This window comes from Natrix helvetica (genome assembly GCF_964273705.1).
Source record: "Natrix helvetica genome assembly, chromosome: 10".
In the NCBI taxonomy this organism is placed as follows: domain Eukaryota; kingdom Metazoa; phylum Chordata; class Lepidosauria; order Squamata; family Natricidae; genus Natrix; species Natrix helvetica.
The window spans coordinates 17,836,083-17,855,088 of NC_138561.1; the positions used below are offsets into that span (position 1 = coordinate 17,836,083).

General features: G+C 41.1%; 1 protein-coding gene across 3 annotated transcripts; it reads right to left on the reverse strand.

Annotated features, from left to right (window-relative positions):
- Positions 1-1,820: 1,820 nt before the first annotated feature.
- On the reverse strand, positions 1,821-18,895 carry LOC309397176 (nuclear receptor coactivator 5-like). Of its 3 annotated transcripts, none has more exons than XM_081962968.1 (12): positions 18,745-18,895; positions 15,224-15,290; positions 11,848-11,880; positions 11,445-11,525; positions 11,130-11,212; positions 10,022-10,148; positions 7,320-7,519; positions 6,502-6,777; positions 5,291-5,509; positions 3,139-3,280; positions 2,742-2,799; positions 1,821-2,128 (listed from the first exon to the last, which is right to left on the reverse strand). In XM_081962968.1, exons 2-11 carry the CDS (start codon positions 15,280-15,282, stop codon positions 2,787-2,789), a joined length of 1,233 nt encoding a protein of 410 aa, XP_081819094.1. In that variant the 5' UTR covers positions 15,283-15,290; positions 18,745-18,895; the 3' UTR covers positions 1,821-2,128; positions 2,742-2,786. The 3 variants fall into 3 exon arrangements, with proteins under 3 accessions (XP_081819094.1, XP_081819093.1, XP_081819095.1); XM_081962967.1 differs by having other exon boundaries at positions 3,139-3,283; XM_081962969.1 differs by having other exon boundaries at positions 3,139-3,283; positions 5,291-5,497; positions 18,745-18,894.
- Between the last annotated feature and the right edge of the window lie 111 nt (positions 18,896-19,006).

A 19,006-nucleotide genomic window follows, 5' to 3' on the forward strand; every position in this document is an offset into this window, starting at 1 on the left:
CTTAATTCAGGACAAGAAGCGATGGGTGGAAGCTAATCAAGGAGAGAAGCAACCTAGAAGTAAGGAGAAATTTCCTGACAGCGAGAAGAATTAACCAGTGGAACAACTTGCCTCCAGAAGTTGTGAATGCTCCAACACTGGAAGTTTTTAAGATGTTGCACAACCATTTGTCTGAAGTGGTATAGGGCCATGAAGTCGAACCTATGACACATGTGCCACAGGTGGCACGCAGAGCCCTCTCTGTTGGCATGCCAGCCGTTGCCCAGCCCAGCTCCACCACACGTGCCTCCGCCGGCCAGCTGATCTTCAGGACTCATGCGCAGGGCCTTTCCAGATCAGAATGGAGAAGAAAGCCTGGGCACACTGGGGAGAAATCCCCTGCTTGGAGATTGTGAGGGTTCCCTGCCCGTTTTTGGTCCTGAAAAGCCTCCTTTTGGAAGCCAAAACGGGGCCCAAGGCTCATGAGCAGGGGGATGCGCAGGCGCATGCATGGGGTGCTTGCGTGGGGATGCTTGCATTGCGTTTGGGGGGGTGGGGGCACGCACGCATGCATTCACTGGAGGGGGGGGCAGCATTTTGGGCACTCGGCACCAAAAAAGGTTAACCATCACTGGTAGAGGGTTTCTTGCCTGAGCAGGGGATTGGACTAGAAGACGTCCCAAGAAAATTCCAGAATAGACACAGGAATTGTGATTCTGCTATACTTGTGTACGTGCAATTTTTAGATCTGCTTTTATGCCAGTGATTCCTTTGATTATGTTAAACGGCTTTGGGTTTTTAGAGTAGATTTACTTTTAAACAGATTATCTCTAACTTTGGGGATGTCCTTTTTTTCATTTTATGATTACCCCTCCTGCGAACAGGGGATGTTACTTTTAATGTTGGAAAAGCAAGCTAGAAATATTTCACGGCATGCTGTTATTTCATGTTTTTGTTAAACAGCGCTTCAAAGATGACAGCGAAAAATAGCAACTTAAAATGGATGCCCCAATCTGCTCAGGTAGTCCTCCACTTGCAACAGTTCATTTAGTGACAGTTCAATGATACAACAGCACAGGATAAAGTGACTTATGACCACTTTTCAGACTTACAACCATTGTGGCGTCCCCAGGGTCATACGATTAAAATTCAAGATGATTGGCAACTGGCATGTTGTTTATTTTTGCACTGCCCCGGGGTCATTTGATCCCGTTTTGCGACCCTTCGACCACAAAGCCAATGGGAAAGCCAAGATCCGCTTAACAACCGTATCACTAACTTAACAACTGCAGTGATTCCTCGTGGCAAGAAAGTCGTAAAAATGGGGCATAACTCACCTAACCAGTCTCCCTTTGCAACAGAAATTTGGGGCTCAATTATGGTCGTAAGTCGAAGACTACCTGTACCATAAGGATACAGTGGAATTTAGAACAACTTTGGGAAGTGCATTGTTACCTGTCAATCTGTGTAGGAACCACTCCATCTTATTTAAGCACAATGGAAAGTGTTAAAATAAGTGATTGTTGCTCTCCTATGCAAGAATAAATCACCAAGATGATTTGGACTATTTAAATTGGGGCAGTTAGGAAGGATCCAACAGGACTTCGGCTTGATTTGAGAAGCAACTGACATCAAGGAACAAATTGGGAACATAATGTTATGCACCTAGCTTGCTTATGTAGGGCTTAACGTGCAATCTTGGCCTTGTGCATGCTGTGATTTATACTTAACTGTGGCACAGTCAACAAAAAAGTGTTACAATAGCTAAACAATCATCATTGCTTAAGCGGTGTGTGAATTGCAAAGAAATCGGAAGGGGGCCTGTGGAAATAAGTCATTTATTGAACAACATTGATTTTAGAGAACAGGTTAACATTGGAAATCTACAATATCCATTGTCTACAAACATCTATATTGTGTTAAGTAAAAAAAAAAGTTGTTCTTAGGAATGTGTACAACAGAAAATAAGATGCATTTAATGCAGCCGGGAGTGGGAACATACATTTGTCAAACTCGGCTTGATGTTAAAAGAGAAATGCTGCCATCTAGGACAACTCTTTATTTAGTTCCTTATTAGTTCAGGCATCGTCTCAAGTCAGGAACTTTGGCTTAAAGGCCCATGGATGATGGGTGGATCTTGGCTGAGCATCTGTGAAAAGAAGAACAGCAAGATTGATACTTCTTCCCCTGTTTAGCTCACAAAGTCCTTCGAACAGGAGCTGGCTGGCTTTAGGGTGTGGTGCTCTTACACTTCTTGGAAAGGATGCTCAAGAGACAGGAAAAAATATTATTTTGCCTTATTTTGCAGATAGAATAAAATGACACTCCTTTTTCTGCATCTCTGTTCTCTCTAGCCCATAGAGCATCCTTATTTATTTATAATCCAGTTTGTGTTATTTTTATAAATTTGAGGTGGCAAGCATAATTATTACTCTACCTCCTATTTTCCCCGCAACAACATCCCTGTGAGGTAGACTGACTCAGTCACCCAACCGGCTTTCCTAAGGGAGGGCTAGAACTCTCCGTCTCCTGGTGATTGGCCCAAAGTCACCCAGCCAGCTTTCCTGCTGAACTCACAAGTCTCATGTCAACTGGGGCAAGGCGCAAAGTTGGGAAAAGTGTATCGACTAACCAGGCTCGTCCTATTAGCTACGCCACAAGAGGACGTACCACCTGAACCCAGCTTATGCGTATATTATTGTAACCAGGACTTATTTCTTAGCCTGATGGCGAACCCAGGGATTAGGGCGGACTCAACCAACCTTGACGAAGTTCAGGGGTGAATCCAGCCAGAGTTGAAGACAGTCTCACCTGGGAAGTCTGCAGGGGAGGTAAGGAAAGAGAACTAAAAGCACCATGAGTTGGGAAAGTGAGGCATTCAAAAACACTGGCAGATGAGGGTGGGGTGGGGTTAGGGGATGGCTCTTTTTTTTTTTTAATTGCTAAGGGTCAGCTACCTCAAAACCAGTTGGCTTTCCGAAGCTTTCTTAGCCAAATGATGGACAGCAAAATGCAGGTCCAGCCTGCTGCCCCTTGTTACTACGCAACTCCAGACCGACAGGAATAGAGGAAACAGCCACGAATTGGGGATGGGGGAAGACAACAACAACATCATCATCTTCTTTCAGACTTAGGCATGAGGCATCACCCAGCTCTCACCTGTAGGTAGGTGTAGGTAGCAGGCCAGGTCTGCCCCCGAGCAGTGGTCGCTTTGCGGGGAGATGCGGAGGAGCTATATGCATCGGTCTTTTGATGACCTTGGTGAGAAGAGGGGGAGGTTTCCCCTTCGGGCCAGGCAGCACTGCTATGAAGGAAAAACAGAAAAGAGGATTTGGATACCGTGGTACCTCAGTACTCTGTCAACTCTGAAGTTGGCCTGACCGAAGCCATCTTTTTAGGCTTCAGTGTTGCCACAATGGCGGTGAGGGTTAGGGAGGGGGAAATAAGAGAAAGCTGGGGGTTTGTAGCCAAAACAAAAGACTTTCCCTTGGGAACCAAGGACATTCCAACAGGTGGCTGAAGAGAGTAGTAGTAGTAGTAGTGGTAATGTTACCAAGCAACTGGACAGCACCGATTGGACCACGTGACTGTTTGTTTGAGAAAACGGGAAAACTTTCAATTAGGTGAAAACCGCGGGAATCTTTAGAGTCGGTTTTCACCAGCCTGAGCCAATATGATAGATCCAATAAAACTGTTCTTTGAGGAATCCACCTGCCTTGGAGTTCTGTTTGTTATGGGTGTATTACTTGGAACCCAGACATACTCCTTGTTAACTGGTTCTGATACAGTGGTACCTCAGTATTCATTGTTAACTGCTTCTGGGAGGTGCGATGAGTACCAAATGAATGTTTCCCATAAGGAATAATATAGTGAGTCACAAGGCAGCCGGCATTGACAAGTTCTAGATTGAGTACCAAGACAAAATGTGTGCATCAGAATTCCTTGAATACCAAATGCGGTGCCTTGCAAAGCAGCGGAGTACTGAGGTACCACTGAAGTTAGCAGTATCGACATACCAGATGCAGTACAAATACTGCATCATTATATTTAAAAGGTAGGGTATATATGCTTTTCAAAGAAGAACCCCCCCCCCCAGCATCCACCTGTTACAGGGCAATAATCCGGTATCCAGGCAAGTGGATCCAGAGACAATAAGCACACTGGCGAATCAAGAAATTGTAGCTTTATTATTAACTCGAGCGGACGAATTTAAAAGCCTAAAACAGAAAGCACAGATACCAAGCAAGATGATACTGAGATCTCTGCTGTCAGGAGCTCCTTAATAGTAAAGGTATTCCAAGGATGGCCAATTTCCACAGTGCACAGAGCTAGAAATCTGCTCAGAAACTGTCCACCGTCAGCAACAATCCCAAGGTTTTTAGCAAAACGTAACCCCAGGACTTCATGGCCCTGCTTATAATCAGGAAACAGCAAGATCTGGCCTTGACTAGCTGGCACGTGACTCTGGAATGGGAACCCAAAGCCTGAGACTCTCACAGACTGGCAGTTATGTCAAAATTTCTTCTCACCTTCACCTTTATTTCTTTTTAGTATTTTTATTACAAATAACACAAGGTGGCGAACATATCTAACATGCCTTCCTCTTCCTCCTATTCTCCACACTGCAACCACCCTGTGAGATAGGTCAGGTGAGAATGAGTGACAGGCCCAAAGTCACCCAGCTGACTTTCATACCTAAGAAGGGACTAGAACTCCCAGTTTCCTGCTTTCTAGCCCAGGTGTCTTAACCCCTATTTAGCAAACAAGAAAATTAGCTCTAAACATTTACATTTTTCTTAGTACGAAGGAGAATCGAGTGGAATAATTAGAATAGAATCATGGAATAGAATAGCATAATAGAACAGAGCAGAGCAGATTAGAGTACAGTAGAATCATGGAATGGAATGGAATAGAATAGAATAGAATAGAACAGCAGAGTAGAGTAGAATCATGGAATAGAATAGCATAACAGAGTAGAGTAGAATCATGGAATAGAATAGCATAATAGACTAGACTAGAGTAGAACAGAATAGTTCTTTATTGGCCAAGTGTGATTGGAAATATAAGGAATTTGTTTCCGCTGCATAAACTCTCAGCACACATACAAACAACAAAGTGATAAATCATAAGATACAAATAGGAAAAGGTAATAGGAGAGACGAGAAGGATAATATTACACAGCCCTTCCACGTGGGTTAATAGCCTTAGGATAAGGATATTTAATTGGATAAAACCAAAGAGGTCACTAAACTCTCGAAACAACAATGGTCTTCCATGCCACCACTATAATATTCTATTTTGATGGACCAACCTGGAGTGGGAAGAAGAGCCCCCAACGGTCTTTTGCCCAACAAGGCCGGCTTAGGCAAGGGCGCACCAGAGGGCCCTAAGGCAGGAGTTCGGCCAGGGGTTGGCAGCAGAGGTGGTGGCTTGCTTAGCGTCGGGGGGAGAGCACTCCCACTTGGTCTGGCATTTGGATACTCGCTGTCTTCACCTGCGGCGGCTAAAGTATTCGTTTCTGCAACAAAACCTGGATTAGGACAGCCCAAATTTACCAAGGAAACAATCGATTAGCAAGACTTGCCACTAGCCAAGGAGTCAGCCTGGCTGCCTATTTAATGTCTTTTTTTTTTTTTCAGCCAGTCCATTTACGCAGGGATAAGGCGGCTTAGGAAATTTTAAGGATGTGAGATGGGAAAAGTCATTTTTATAAGGAGTCACGGAAGTGATTTGAAGTAGTACATTGGTAGTGTTATTGGCTTTTATAATAGAAAGCAGTTAGGGAGGGTGTCTTTTTTTCGCGAGTGTTACATATTTTTTTTCCACTTGCTCTAATTATACCTCGCAATGGACATTCGCCATGTGAAATGTGACTTATCGGACGGCGGTACAGAGGCGAAGGGGGGGGGATGTTACTCTTTTATTACGACAGCCGGATGAAAGCAACTTTTTTTGGGGGGGGGGAGGGAGGCGTGGGACAAATTTGGGGCTCATCAAGTAGGGTGCTTTGTGGACTCCTAAAGTAGGGAGAGGCTCTCCAATCTGAGCCACAATAGACAACATTTTTTGCCTTAAAGAGCCATATATCCCATGCACTCTGGACAGGCGGCATTTCTCCCAATGGCCCGCGAATAGGGATGACAAGTTCCCTACTCACCTGGAAGGGACTTTATTTGAAAGCGCAAAGAAAGGAGAAATGTTAAGGAATCTGGGATAAAGATGAGCTGGGGACAGATGCAGACAACCTCAGGGAATCCATCTTTTAAGTGGCCACCCCGCTTCCTAGAGGCAGAGCCGTTACCCACAAATAACGGGTGATCAAGCTGCAGCCCCTCTCCAGAAAGTCTCGTTTTTAACCATATTAGCGTTCATGCACGAAGTGTGGATTTTTCCCTCCCACCCCGGTTTGAGGGAGGATGGGATTTCCCCCCCCCTTCCCCACAAGGTTATTTTGAGATTGTGGGTGGGATTTAGAGGGTATTGTCGAGGAAGAAAAGAGGGATGGGGGGGAAACATGAATACCTTCAAGCTTATTTCTCCTGGTCTTCAGGTAGTCACTTATTGTGTTCAATTCTTCCATATACAAATGCTTTCCCTCACTTAACAGAAAGAGGAGGTTTCTAATGCCTAGAGGCACATGGTAGCTCTCATAAAGCTCCCGCTCTAGAAAGCCATCCGCCAATTCAGCTGCTTTGTGGGAAATCTCTGTGCGCTGCTCTTGTTCATGCTCTGCAAAAATTTCCTCAAACTCTTTAGCTATCAGAGCCAGGGCATCTTCCATGGGCATATTACGGTGGACTACAGAGAAGAGAGACACCTTGCTTTTTAAAAAGTCACATCCAGACACCCCCCCAAAAAAACAACCCAAACACAAAACCGCCGCATCCTTCCACCGAAGCTACCTTCGGACGCCAAACTTTTAACTGAACGTGGTTATGGCCAAGATTCAACATAAAACACGCCCGTTTCTATGACATGTCCGTGGGTGACTCAACTCGCCGCTGCTTTGTGTGTTGAATTAATTTCCTAAGTGGGACTAGTTTTATAAAACACACCTCTGGAAAGAAGAGTGGAGTTTGAGATGTAACTTGACGTTGTCATGTTCTTTTTAAATGCAAGGAAAAAAAGGGCTACTACAAACCATCTGTTCTTACAAAAGGTAAATTTCGGATGAAGTACATTTTGTTAGGTGCGGTAGCGGTGTACGACTATGAATTCTTAATCCATTATTTTACTGCTCAATCATGTCTCAAAGAGGATGTGTTTTAATATGAGGAGGAATGGATCTAGAGAGAGCATTTTCTGAACGGGGACCAGTTCTTAAGGTAAGCTAAACTTACTTTTGATAGTCTGATGAAGCATGATTACGGTGCATGAGGAAAGTGTTACATTAGATGGTTCAACAAGAACGCAAAATGGAGAACCATCGTTTTTAACTTCTTGGAGGGCACGTGTGAGACCTGATTCAGAAGTAAGGTATATCATTTCCACCACAAGGCCATGATCCTGCAACCGATGGCCTATGGCTGTTGAATATTCCCTTGAAGGAAAAAACAAACAAACAAAAGAAAAAGAAAAAGAAAAAAAAACAAAGAAGTAGGTTATTTTACAAGTAATTCAGAAAATATATTATTAGTGCCAGCGTCCTTAGTAAGGGGATTTTTTTTTGTGCGGGCAAGAAAATTCACTGAATATACTGAGGGGGTCCTTGCTTTATGAAATGTAGATTTAAGCAGTCATAAAACGTCCAGGTATACAGAGAAGAACCTCAAGTGACTGGTGAAGCCATTGTTTAAATGAACTTTCACATAAGTTAAGCTCCCTTAACTGGACTGGATTGTAGCTACCTGGCCTTAAATCTCACAAACACTTTGGGGTGATTGAATTGCATAAGGACATAGAATATTTAAGTTGCTTCCATTTCAACAACAATTCCAAGGCAACCTCAGGTGTGTATCTATGAGAAACTGCTTGTGAAATATTTGGTTAACATACGCAAATGAGATTTTGGAATCTAAAGTGATCTTTAGAAATATGCACACGTGGAAATTATTTAATAATGGCAATTGGGAGTCTCAAAGAGCAGCCCAACAGAACTCTGGTTTCTTTTCTCAGATTTGAAATAGTTTAAAAGTAAACAGATGTGAAGGAGCAGATACTCCACTACAAAGCAACTTTTTAAAACGAGCACCTTATTTAGATTTTATAAATGCTTTACATGTACTGGCACTTTTACAGAATGGCTTAATTCAACCAGGCTTTCATGTTCTTTCTGGATAGAAACTCACATTTTTTGAGGCTGCAATTTTATTTTATGGAAAATTCCATAGGCACAGATGCCCAAATTTATGTAATTAGATCTAATTTATCTAATTAGATGAAATGGCAGTCAACCATTTCAAGTAACTGGCAATTTTACCTATGCGTCATAGCCATTTTATATGCCATGTTTTAATAGGCCCTTTCTGGAATAAGAATGATGTTTTTTTTACCGGGAGCGAAAAAAGCCACTTTTTGCATTTTGCCAAACCCAAAGTTTTATTCTCAAAACTTATTCTAAGGATATGAGAATATTTTAAATAGCAGCATTAACATCTCATCTGAGGATACGAACACGTGAGATTAATTATGGACAAACATTTAGTGGTGATGTTTATAGAAGCAGAAAGAGAAAATGGGCAAAGGAGCTCCGAAGACTGCATGAAAAAGTTTAGCCTGAGGTGAATAATCACCGTCTCCAGTTTATCTAGCACGCTTGCTGTGACAAGAGCAAACAGATGAAAAGGCAAGGTTCTTTTTTTAAATTCCCACTTTGACTGGATGGGAAACGGGAAAAAGATGACGGAAATGTTTTTTACAAGAAAAACAATGCAGTCTTCAAGTGTCGTTTTGGATGACTGCTATTTACTATTGATCATGTACTTGATGTTGTGTGGAGAACAGTGAGAAGGCAAATTAAGAAGTCCTGGTTAAGGTCATGCTACAAGAATTGGGAGGGAAATGACAAAAGGGTAACAAAAGTCTAATTAAAGCACGTGAAACTCCCAAAGGTTCGAGGTTAAGCAAAGTTGGAGGTAGCATGTTTGCTTTCAACTGATGTGTGTTTTTATATTGGAAAGTCTTCAAGGGGAATTTTTTTTTTCCTCAGTGCATTTTAGAGATGCTAAGCACTTTTGTGTGAAAATCTGCAAATTATGGGGGCCTTTTTTTCCCCAGGAACTGCGTAAGAGAAATAATAATAGTTATTTTAAGTATTAAGATGAAATGCTCGACACCGAACGCTGAATTTAATGACCCTCGGTGAATTTCATGGCATTCAAAATCAACTGAAAGGAACGGAGGGGTGATGCTGTGGCTAATTATTATAAATTTCCATAGGGCCAACATCAAAATTACACTTTTTCAATTGGATTCATTTATGGGCAGAGATTAACCACAAATTTTCATCCTAAAGAATGCTCAGTACCACTACCCATACTACTTATGTTGGCATTCAAGTTATACCCTGGCAAAGAAGAACGAGGGACCGCATTAAAATGTTTTTTTTAAAAAACACCAAATGATAATCCATATGTACGAGCAGTTAGAATATTTCCTAGGCAAATAGGAGAGGCAGATCTTGATTTAAATGGATGTGAACGGGCAGGAAATCTCACAGGTGATATGCTGGCTCAGGAATTCTGGGAGTTAAAAGTCCACAGGTCGCAAAGGTGCCCTAATTGATCCACCTATGCTCTAGAGACTTATTCTGGGACAGTATTAATAACAGGCGTTTATGAGACAAATGAGGTGGAGTGGAGGAAACTTTTCTCCATGCAAATGACGATGCTACATTTAGAGATATATTTCGGTTGCTCGGTCATGCAGTACAGTCATGTGCCGCCATCCTGGCTCTTTTGTCACTCCAAAAACAAAACAGGAAAATCAAGATCTCTAAAAAGACTTCACCGTATTGCTAAAAGTGAAATTAAATGGGGAACTGTTCGCTGAAAGTTCAGTGAAGCATCAGGAACCACATCTTTTTTTTAAAAAAAAGACCTACGCTTGATCCTTGCTGATGGAAACGATGACACAGTCCGAGGGTCTCTCTCTGTTGTATTCCTTCTCTATCTGCTGGTAAAACTGCAGGTACAACTTGTCGCGATGAGCATCCTTGGTGTGGCTGTCATCTAAATATATAAGCAGATAATCAGATTGAGGAAGAGATAATAGGGAGGGAGAGGGAGAGAGGGAGAGAGAGAAGACAGATTAGAGGGGGGGATACACCTTGTTTTTTAAAATTGGTCTGGAGGAAGGCAGAAACCTCCAAGATTCGACACACATTCTGTCGTCATAATTTCTCACCATTTTAAGATGGAAAACATGGAAAAACTTCTGCAGAAGCTCTAAATGGGCTGACCTCTAATTGATCATATAGATAGATAGATAGATAGATAGATAGATAGATAGATAGATAGATAGAGATAGAGTATATCACAGAAGTGAGTACACCCTCACATTTTGTAAATATTTAAGGATATCTTGCTAGCAGTTTAGACATTAATGGCTGCATGTTGAGATTTTGAGGGGACAGTACATTTACACTGTTATACAAGCTGTATACTCACTACTTTACATTGTAGCCAAGTATCATTTCTTCAGTGTTGTCACATGAAAAAATATACTTAAATATTTATAAAATGTGAGGGGGTGTACTCACTTCTGTGAGTATATATAGATCTGCCAAGAGGAAAGCCACACTCCCACCAACACTGGCAGGGCAAGCCACTGTATATAAACAGGGAGGAAACTCCACACTCACCAGCACTGATGATGTTACCAAGTTGGGTACTGAAATGACCTTAAGCAAACAACCAAGCTCAGAGAGCACTAAGGACTCCACAGAAAAGACCAGTCTCCCTATGGGAAAGCTATGTGTTTGGGATAAATTGGTACTAAACAGAAAAATGTTCAGTTGCTGCAGTTCCTATAGCTCTACCCCATTTGTTTCAATAAAACTTTACTAAAGAAAACTCCACTTGGAAGCAAATACGTCTGATATTTCTTTAACTGTCAGAGAACCCAACGGGACTGAAATGCAAAACTGATGCGAAAGAATTTGGAGGAGCAAGCACATTCTTAATGTAGCTTTAATTTCAAGTAACTCTTACCTTTCTGAGGGTACTGGTGTCTCTCATAATTATCTTCATTCTCTGTTGATGGATGATACTGCTGCCCAAAAAGTTCTTCAAAGCTTTAAGCCAAAAACACACTAGTGTAAACTCCTAAGCAAAATATCACAAACCTCAAGTTGAACAAATGCTAAGAACTGGTTTACATTAAAAAAAAAAGGCATGGAGCTGCATTATTTCAGGAGTGCAGAATAAATACATAATTATTTGATTCCATCGGTTATTATTCGTCCTGTGCCTTTACTTCAGGTTATAACCGAAAACAAGCTTGGAAGGGGAAAAAATCCTTCTCACCTGTTACCATCCTCATGATCCTTCGGATAACTATCTGGGGGAGAGTAAGAACTCTTCTGAATGGATTTGTAAGGATTTATGCTAGAAGGAGCAAGGAATGTGTGTTAAGGATTGCCAAAAGAATTTGAGCATAAACAAACTTTTGAACTACATAATGGCAAGACAATCATTTTGGGGGATTTGGAATCCGCTTTTAGATCTATCTATCTATCTATCTATCTATCATCTATCTATCTATCTATCTATCTATCTATCTATCTATCTATCATCTATCTATCTATCTATCTATCATCTATCCATCCATCCATCCATCCATCTACTGACCCAGCCAAGAACCTTATTATGCTGTTATGGGCAGTACTGGCTTTCAATCAACCATAGAAATGTTAATATAATTACTTACTCCAGAAGTCGAGGAATCCACCCTGGTCTCTGCCTGGACCCCAAAAGAAAAAAATAATTAATTTATACCAAAGTTAAACGTAGTCAACATCATTGTTAAAAGTACTGATTTTTCTCTGAATGTGAACTGTATCTTAAAAAGGTTTAAGACAGACTGAACCTGAGCAACATGAGGTACACCCATAAGATCTCATGCTGCTAGATGATGGACCAGCTACCATTTCTGAGTGGTCTTTAAGGACAGACCCAGGTAGAACACAGTGCAATGTCTCAAACGGGTGGTGACCAAGGCATCAGCGATTATGAACAGGGACTACTGATCAAGAAATGGCCACAGTAGGTACACACGTAACTGCGCAAGGACCAATTGAGTGCTCCTTGGTTGGAGGTCAGTTGCTGGTGAGATTTTTTATTGGGTTGCTGACTTTGCCATTTGTTCTTCTTTTCTTCATACGAGGCTGGTTTTGCTCTTCTTTGTTTTGGCTACATGGGTTTTTTAAAATATTGTTTTGATATATAGTGAACCATCCAAAGCCACCTGGAGTTTGGTGACATCAGATCAAACAAAAAAGGACAGGCTAGACTTGCAAAGGCTTAAGAGGATTAAAAGAAAAAAATAAATTGGAGTGGTGATGAAAATTGCAGCGTGATTTATTTCCTTTAAACGCAACGCTGAGAAGTATTTTTTTAAATCTCAAAGCCATATAACAGATAACGGAGGTTTTTGTTCTGCCAAATTTTCCCTCCTTTCAGATCAGCTAAACAATCTAATTATTCTAAACATTTTTTTGCTTAAGTTGCTGGCTTTGGACCCACCGAGATACGGAGAGAGAAACCAATTAAAACAAAACACACACAACCCCCCCCCCTTTCAAACTGGCTGGCAGATGTAGAGTCTGGAAAGATCTGTCAAGGAGCAAAGGCAGCATAAGGACAACAGCTGCCTGGTCTTGCCTCATTTACTGTTAACTATTTCTTAGGCGCAGATAAAAACTGAATTTGGTTGCACTGATTAACTATGAATACGAGATGCAGCACATTAAACCCTTGAGCGAGATTTGAAGGGTGTAAATGCCAACAAAGATGCAAGCACGAAACCCAAGACTGAGTTTATTACAGCCAGACACTTTTGTGGAGCTACGTAGAGTTTGAATTCTTTACCCTAAAAAAAAAAAAAAAAGCATTCCTATTTTACAGGTAGTCCTCAATGTACGACCACAATGGAGCCCAACATTTATGTTGCAAAGTGAGAAGTCATTTTGCCCCATTTGACGACTTTTCTTGCCACATTTGTTAAGGGGATCACTGCAGTTGCTAAATTAGTAACACATTTGTTAAGCGAATCTGGTTTCCCCATTGACTTTGCTTGTCAGAAGGTTGTAAAAGTGGATCGTATGTCCCCGGGACCCTGCAACGGTCATAAATGTGAGTCAATTGTCAAACATCCAAGTGGAAATCACGTGACCATGGAGATGCTGCAACGGTCATAAATGTGAAAAATGTCACTTTATTCCCGGGGCCGTTGTAACTTTGGTCACTAAGCAAACTATTGTAAGTCAAGGACTACCAGTAATTGGGGTAGAAACAATCTAGACCTGACATTGTAGAGAACCTGCAGATGAAGTAGTAGCCAAGAAATATTCCATAAAAACAAACATCATTTGCCAAACTTTAGATCTATATTACTATTGGTAGTCCTAGCACCTATTTTTCCATATTATATTCATATCACATTATGATATGAAAATGTCAACATACAGACAGTAACTATAGACCCCGGGTAATTTCTGTAAAGCTGGGTATCTTGGCATGTAAATGTTTCAGGGTCAAAATCTGCCATTTTCAGAAATTCTGGGGAAAAAAGACTCGTCTAAAAACTAAGAACAGCTGCTGCCCATCAGTGTAAACAACAATCTGACTTAATGAGGCAGCCAGATTAATTACCTAGGTGGCCATATTGCTTTGAAACCATTTCCCTGCCAAACATTTTGATTGTGTTATTTATCGCATTTGTATCTCACCTGCTCTATAAAAGCTCAAGGCAATTTATAGAAATTCTCCTCTAACTTTATCTCAAACACAATTCTTTGAGAACTCTTGAATTGAGTGTCACTGGTTTAAAAAACCAACCAGTCCATGCTGTCATTTTCTCCAGTGTTTTGTTGATAAAGGTTTTGTTATTGGTAAGCAACAGAACAGATACTGGAACTTAAATACCAGGGCCACCAAATGAGAAGATTCATTGGAAAAGACTTTGATTTTAGGAAAGATTGAAGGCAGAAGGAAAAGGAGAGGATGAGATGGTTAGTATCATTGACATAATGGACATGAATTTGGACAAACTCCAGGAGATACTGGAGGATGAGGTGGGGGCCTGGAGTCAGTGGTGGGATTCAGCCAGCGCGCACCTATTTGGGTGAATTGGTTGTTAACTTTTTAAGCAGTTCGGAGAAGTGGTTGTTGGAAGAAATCTCATTTTGTTTTCCCCCCCTTTACAGGGCTAATCCTGTAAGGAAGGCAGGAAGAAAACATTCTGTTGTTTCTAGCCTCATCTTTATTGCTCTGCTTACAGAAACTGCCTCTCCGGTTAACCCTTATTACATCGTAGCAGCTAAGGCGAAGTGCCCATCAATCTGAGCGATGTTGAGGCGGCCACGCCCACACGGTCACATGACCACCGAGCCCCGCCTACCCAGCTGGACATTAGGACAGAGAACCGGTTGTTAACTTATTTAACTTATTTGAATCCCACCACTGCCTGGAGTGCTATAATCCATAGGGTCATGAAGAGTGGGACACAGCAACACAAGTCTTTGATAACTCTTGATTCAGCTGAACTGGAATCCGGATTGAAAAACAAAAGTGTAAGCCAAAGTGTTGGTACCAAATTAGAAATACCAACTTGCTTGGGAACAGGGAGCCCAGAATAATTTGTTGAGATTGGCAGCCATACAAATTGAATGAATAAATAAATAAGCAAGCAAGCAAGTAAACTAAGAGGATAGGTTTAGATGTGATGCACAATTTCTGGTTTATGTATTTATTCACATGAACTGAAAAACAAAAAACAAATATGTAACACACAAAATGCTAAATTTTCACAAAGAATTTTCAGTGGTTAAGTCAGATTATATGTTACATTACTAAATGCAAAGATCCATGTACAGTATTTAGTTTGTAGCCATCAAGTATAGGTTGCAATTTTTAAAGGAAGATTTAAGAGTTAAACTTCTGAACTGAAATTTATATATTGTAAATATATAAATTTAAGAAAGAGGGAGGGAGAGAGGGGGGAGGGAGGGAGGGGGAGAGAAAGATAGGGACTGAGATTTTTTTAAAAAAACCAGAGGAAAGAGTATGGATCATTGTGTTTTTACCTTTTTTCAGGATCGGGTGTTTGTGCTTGATCTGTGGTTACTTTGGGCCATGAAGACATTTTACTTTCTAAATTTAAAAAAGAAAATCTTGTTATTAAAAAAATTAGTTTGGAAATATTCCCAGAAGAAAATTTACATCTGAAAACATTCAGAGTAATAAGCAAGTTGCGGTTTTTTTCAAAACTACTGCGTTACTTAAAAAAACAAAAAAGTGAAAAAGTGAAAACATTTGAGTCCCTTAAAAATGTTGCTTTGCTTCATGAAAGTAACACGTTCACTGGATACAAATGCTTTAAATATTTCCCCTTGATTGCCCTTACCTTGTTATGGTAGAATGCCAAACAGCAACAGAGTATAGGGTAAAATGGACTTGTCCATAATGAACATTTTTCCTACAGGAGAGATAAGAAATCTGGTGCCTTCTACATATCTCATGCTACCATTTCTACAATTCTTTGTCTGGGTCATAAAGTCTAAAACAACTGGGGGACATCAGGTAGAATTCTCCATTTCTGTCTGCCACTTTTTTGTTTTTGTACCAGGTTATTAATTTTTGAGGGCATAATTTACAAGGCTGATGTGACAGCTAAATTATATTTTTGCCTTTCCCTTATGGTGTATTCCTAGCTTGATATATTTGGAAAGGTTGTTTGCTCTGCTCAGAAGCCATAATATCCCTTGTGCTAAATATTCTTGGAGTTACTGTAACCCCCAAAATAGATGAATGTGCAGCAAACTTAACTTGCTTCCATCTCAGTGAGTCTAGAGCGCAGATAAAGGACATCAGATCAGGAACATCACAAACTCAATATGTTTCACTAGAGAATTTTGCCACAACCATATATATAATTATGGACTACCTGTTCAACGTAATTATATATACTAGTGGAAAAATACAATGAAGTGTAAATAAAGGTGACATGGTGAGAATATTTTGAAGGTTTTGCACAAACACATGGTGAGGTGTCAGGTGCATAATTCTACATGTGAAGATTCAATTAAGTTGATTTATTTATTGCTAAAAGCCTATATACAAAAAAGTGTCCTCAGCTTCTCAACACAGGTTTTCAAGCTGCTTAGAGCATTCCTTTTCCTACAATAAGTGCATAATACAATCCCATTAAATATAGCAATAAAGGAAGATTACAATGAAAATGGGGATGGGAAATCACTAATCCTCTAGTTGAGTTTCTATCAGTTTATCCTTTTCCATGGAATGAGAACCTACAGCAATGCAGATTACATTTTGGGGGCTCCTGGAGGCTCTCTGTGAGCTTGTTTCTCTTCGTGCAGACATCTGATTACCCAAACTAGGTAACATCATCAGTGCTAGTAAGGAGTTGGGTTTGCTTTCAGTTTATATTCCTGTGGCTTGCCCTGTCAGTGTTGGTAAAGGCTGGTTTTAGAGGTTCTTTGGTTGGGCTGTTTCCCGTTGGCTTGTTTGGCAGTTTCTTGATAGGGGTATTTTTAATTCCCTTGTTGGTTTGATGTTAATCTTGGAGTTAATCTATGCTCCTCTGGGTGCTGATTGCTTCCCCACCAGCAATTAGCACCCAGAGGAGCATAGGTGAACTCCAAGATAACATCAGACCAACAATGAGGTAAACAATGTGATGGATAAATTAAGAAATATAAGAAAAAATAAGCAAATACATTTTCTCTCATAAACAAAGTAAAAGAATACAAAGTTATATCTTTACAATTTATACCAATCAGTGTATATATTAAAGACTAAAATTTGAGTTATTTGTCCAAGATGCCTCTCTGCTGTTGCATTTATATGTAGCCTAGCTAGTCCTCCCTCCCACTCTCTCCTGCTATATATGCATATATCATGTGTATGCACTCTCCATACAGTTTCTACACCCTATTTATTGAGTGTACATGTGTGTACCGATATGCTATCTACATACATATCCTAACATATAAATACATATACATTTTAATCACTGTCCATCTTGGAAGACATAGCAGAAAGAGGAAGCTTGAGAGATATATGCACACATACGGACACACATATTGAGTAAATATGTTATATGTATACACACACACTCACTCAATAACTACAGCATACAAAGTGAATGGAGAACTCAGACAAGATTAACCCAAACACACACATACGTTCTCTTTTTAAATATATTCCTACACATACTTTCCAAAACTGAACACTTCAACAAGAGAATAATTATGGAAGCCACTGAAATAGAGAAACACTCCCACAACATGAATAAACGTGATGATACCTCCCGCCTACCAGACATCGGGAACCCAGCTCTAGTCAATAAACGAGTCCCAGTCACAAAAACCGACACCAGACCCAAAACAACACAGGACGCCATTACTATCACCTTCACCAAACATCAATTCCATCAACCAATCAGATGTGACAACACAGCCAACCAATCCGTTTAAAGCAACAAAGCCAACATTCCACATAACCCCACCTATATTTATAGAAAAACGGCAGCTCCGATCACGCTTTGTTCGCACAAGCACGAAGCCACCAGCCTGAAGATAACGAGTGGGACCTCGTCGAAACGTGGCCAAGATACTGTCAATCTTACACGGGAAAAGACCTGAACATGCCAAGACCTGCACATATATACATATATACATACATACATACATACATACATATATATATAATCTCCCTATACATAAACACACACACATTCTTTTTACATGCTCCTATACACCCACACTCTTTTATATATGCAGTATATCCCTCACTATACAAACACATACACACACATTCTTTTTACCTATTCCTACACACACAGTCTTTCATATATATAAATATATATCCTTATACATAAACAAACATACACACACATTCTTTTTACATATTCCTATACACACACACTTTTATATATGCAGTATATCCCTCACTATACACACACAGGTTCTTTTTGTATATTCCTATACACACACACACATTCTCTTTTGTACATACAGTATATCCCTCACTATACAAACACACACACGTTTTTTTATATATTCCTATATATACACAAACACTCTTTTGTATATGCAGTATATCCCTCACTATAAACATACACACACGTGATTTTTATATATTCCTATAAATACCCACTTTCTTTTATATATCCCTTTACATAAACACACACGTTGTTTTTTATATATTCCCATACGTAAATACCCACCCGTTTTTTTACATATTCCTATAAACACACACACATTCTCTTTTTACATACATACACATATAAATACACACACACCTCTTGTTTTTCATCTCTCTCTCTCTCTCTCTCTCTCTCTCTCTCTCTCTCTCTCTCTCTCTCTCAACAAACAGATGCAAACTCGGTGGAGAAAGCATTCCATTCTAGGCCAACTCCCTGGCGAGGCCTGCTTCCTCCTCTCCCCATCCAGCTCGCGCCATCCAGTCAACCGCCCCTCTGCGTACCCCCTCCGGCCTCTTCCCTCCCAGGCGCTCGTGCCTGCCCAGTGCCCCCCTCTCCTCCTCCCTCCCGAGGCCATGGCCGCCCTTCCTCGCTGCTCACCCGTTGGGGCTGCCCAGGCGCCCCTCGAGACAGGCCGGCCTCGTAGCTCTCCTCACGGAGCGGCTGCGACCCTGAGGAAGGGGCGGGCGGAAATCGGCGGTAAAGGGGGCAGCCGGTCCCGCCCACTCGGGCTCCTCCTCTTCCGGGGGCGGAGAGTGCCGTTCCCCTGCCCCCTCCCCCCCTCCCCCCAGCGGCCTAGCGAGGCCTAGCAGGCCCGGTTTCCAAGGCAATGGCGACCCAGCTTTGCCCAGGCGATAGGCAT

What these genes read in the sequence shown, in the direction of transcription:
- LOC309397176 (XM_081962967.1), bottom strand. Translation starts at nt 15,282, where the DNA reads ATGTCTTCATGGCCCAAAGTAACCACAGATCAAGCACAAACACCCGAT. An exon ending in GCTTCATCAGACTATCAAAA is followed by an intron (nt 6,778 to 7,319) that starts GTAAGTTTAGCT and finishes TCTTCTCTGTAG; the next exon opens with TCCACCGTAATATGCCCATG. An exon ending in CAGGAGAAATAAGCTTGAAG is followed by an intron (nt 5,510 to 6,501) that starts GTATTCATGTTT and finishes GTCCTAATCCAG; the next exon opens with GTTTTGTTGCAGAAACGAAT.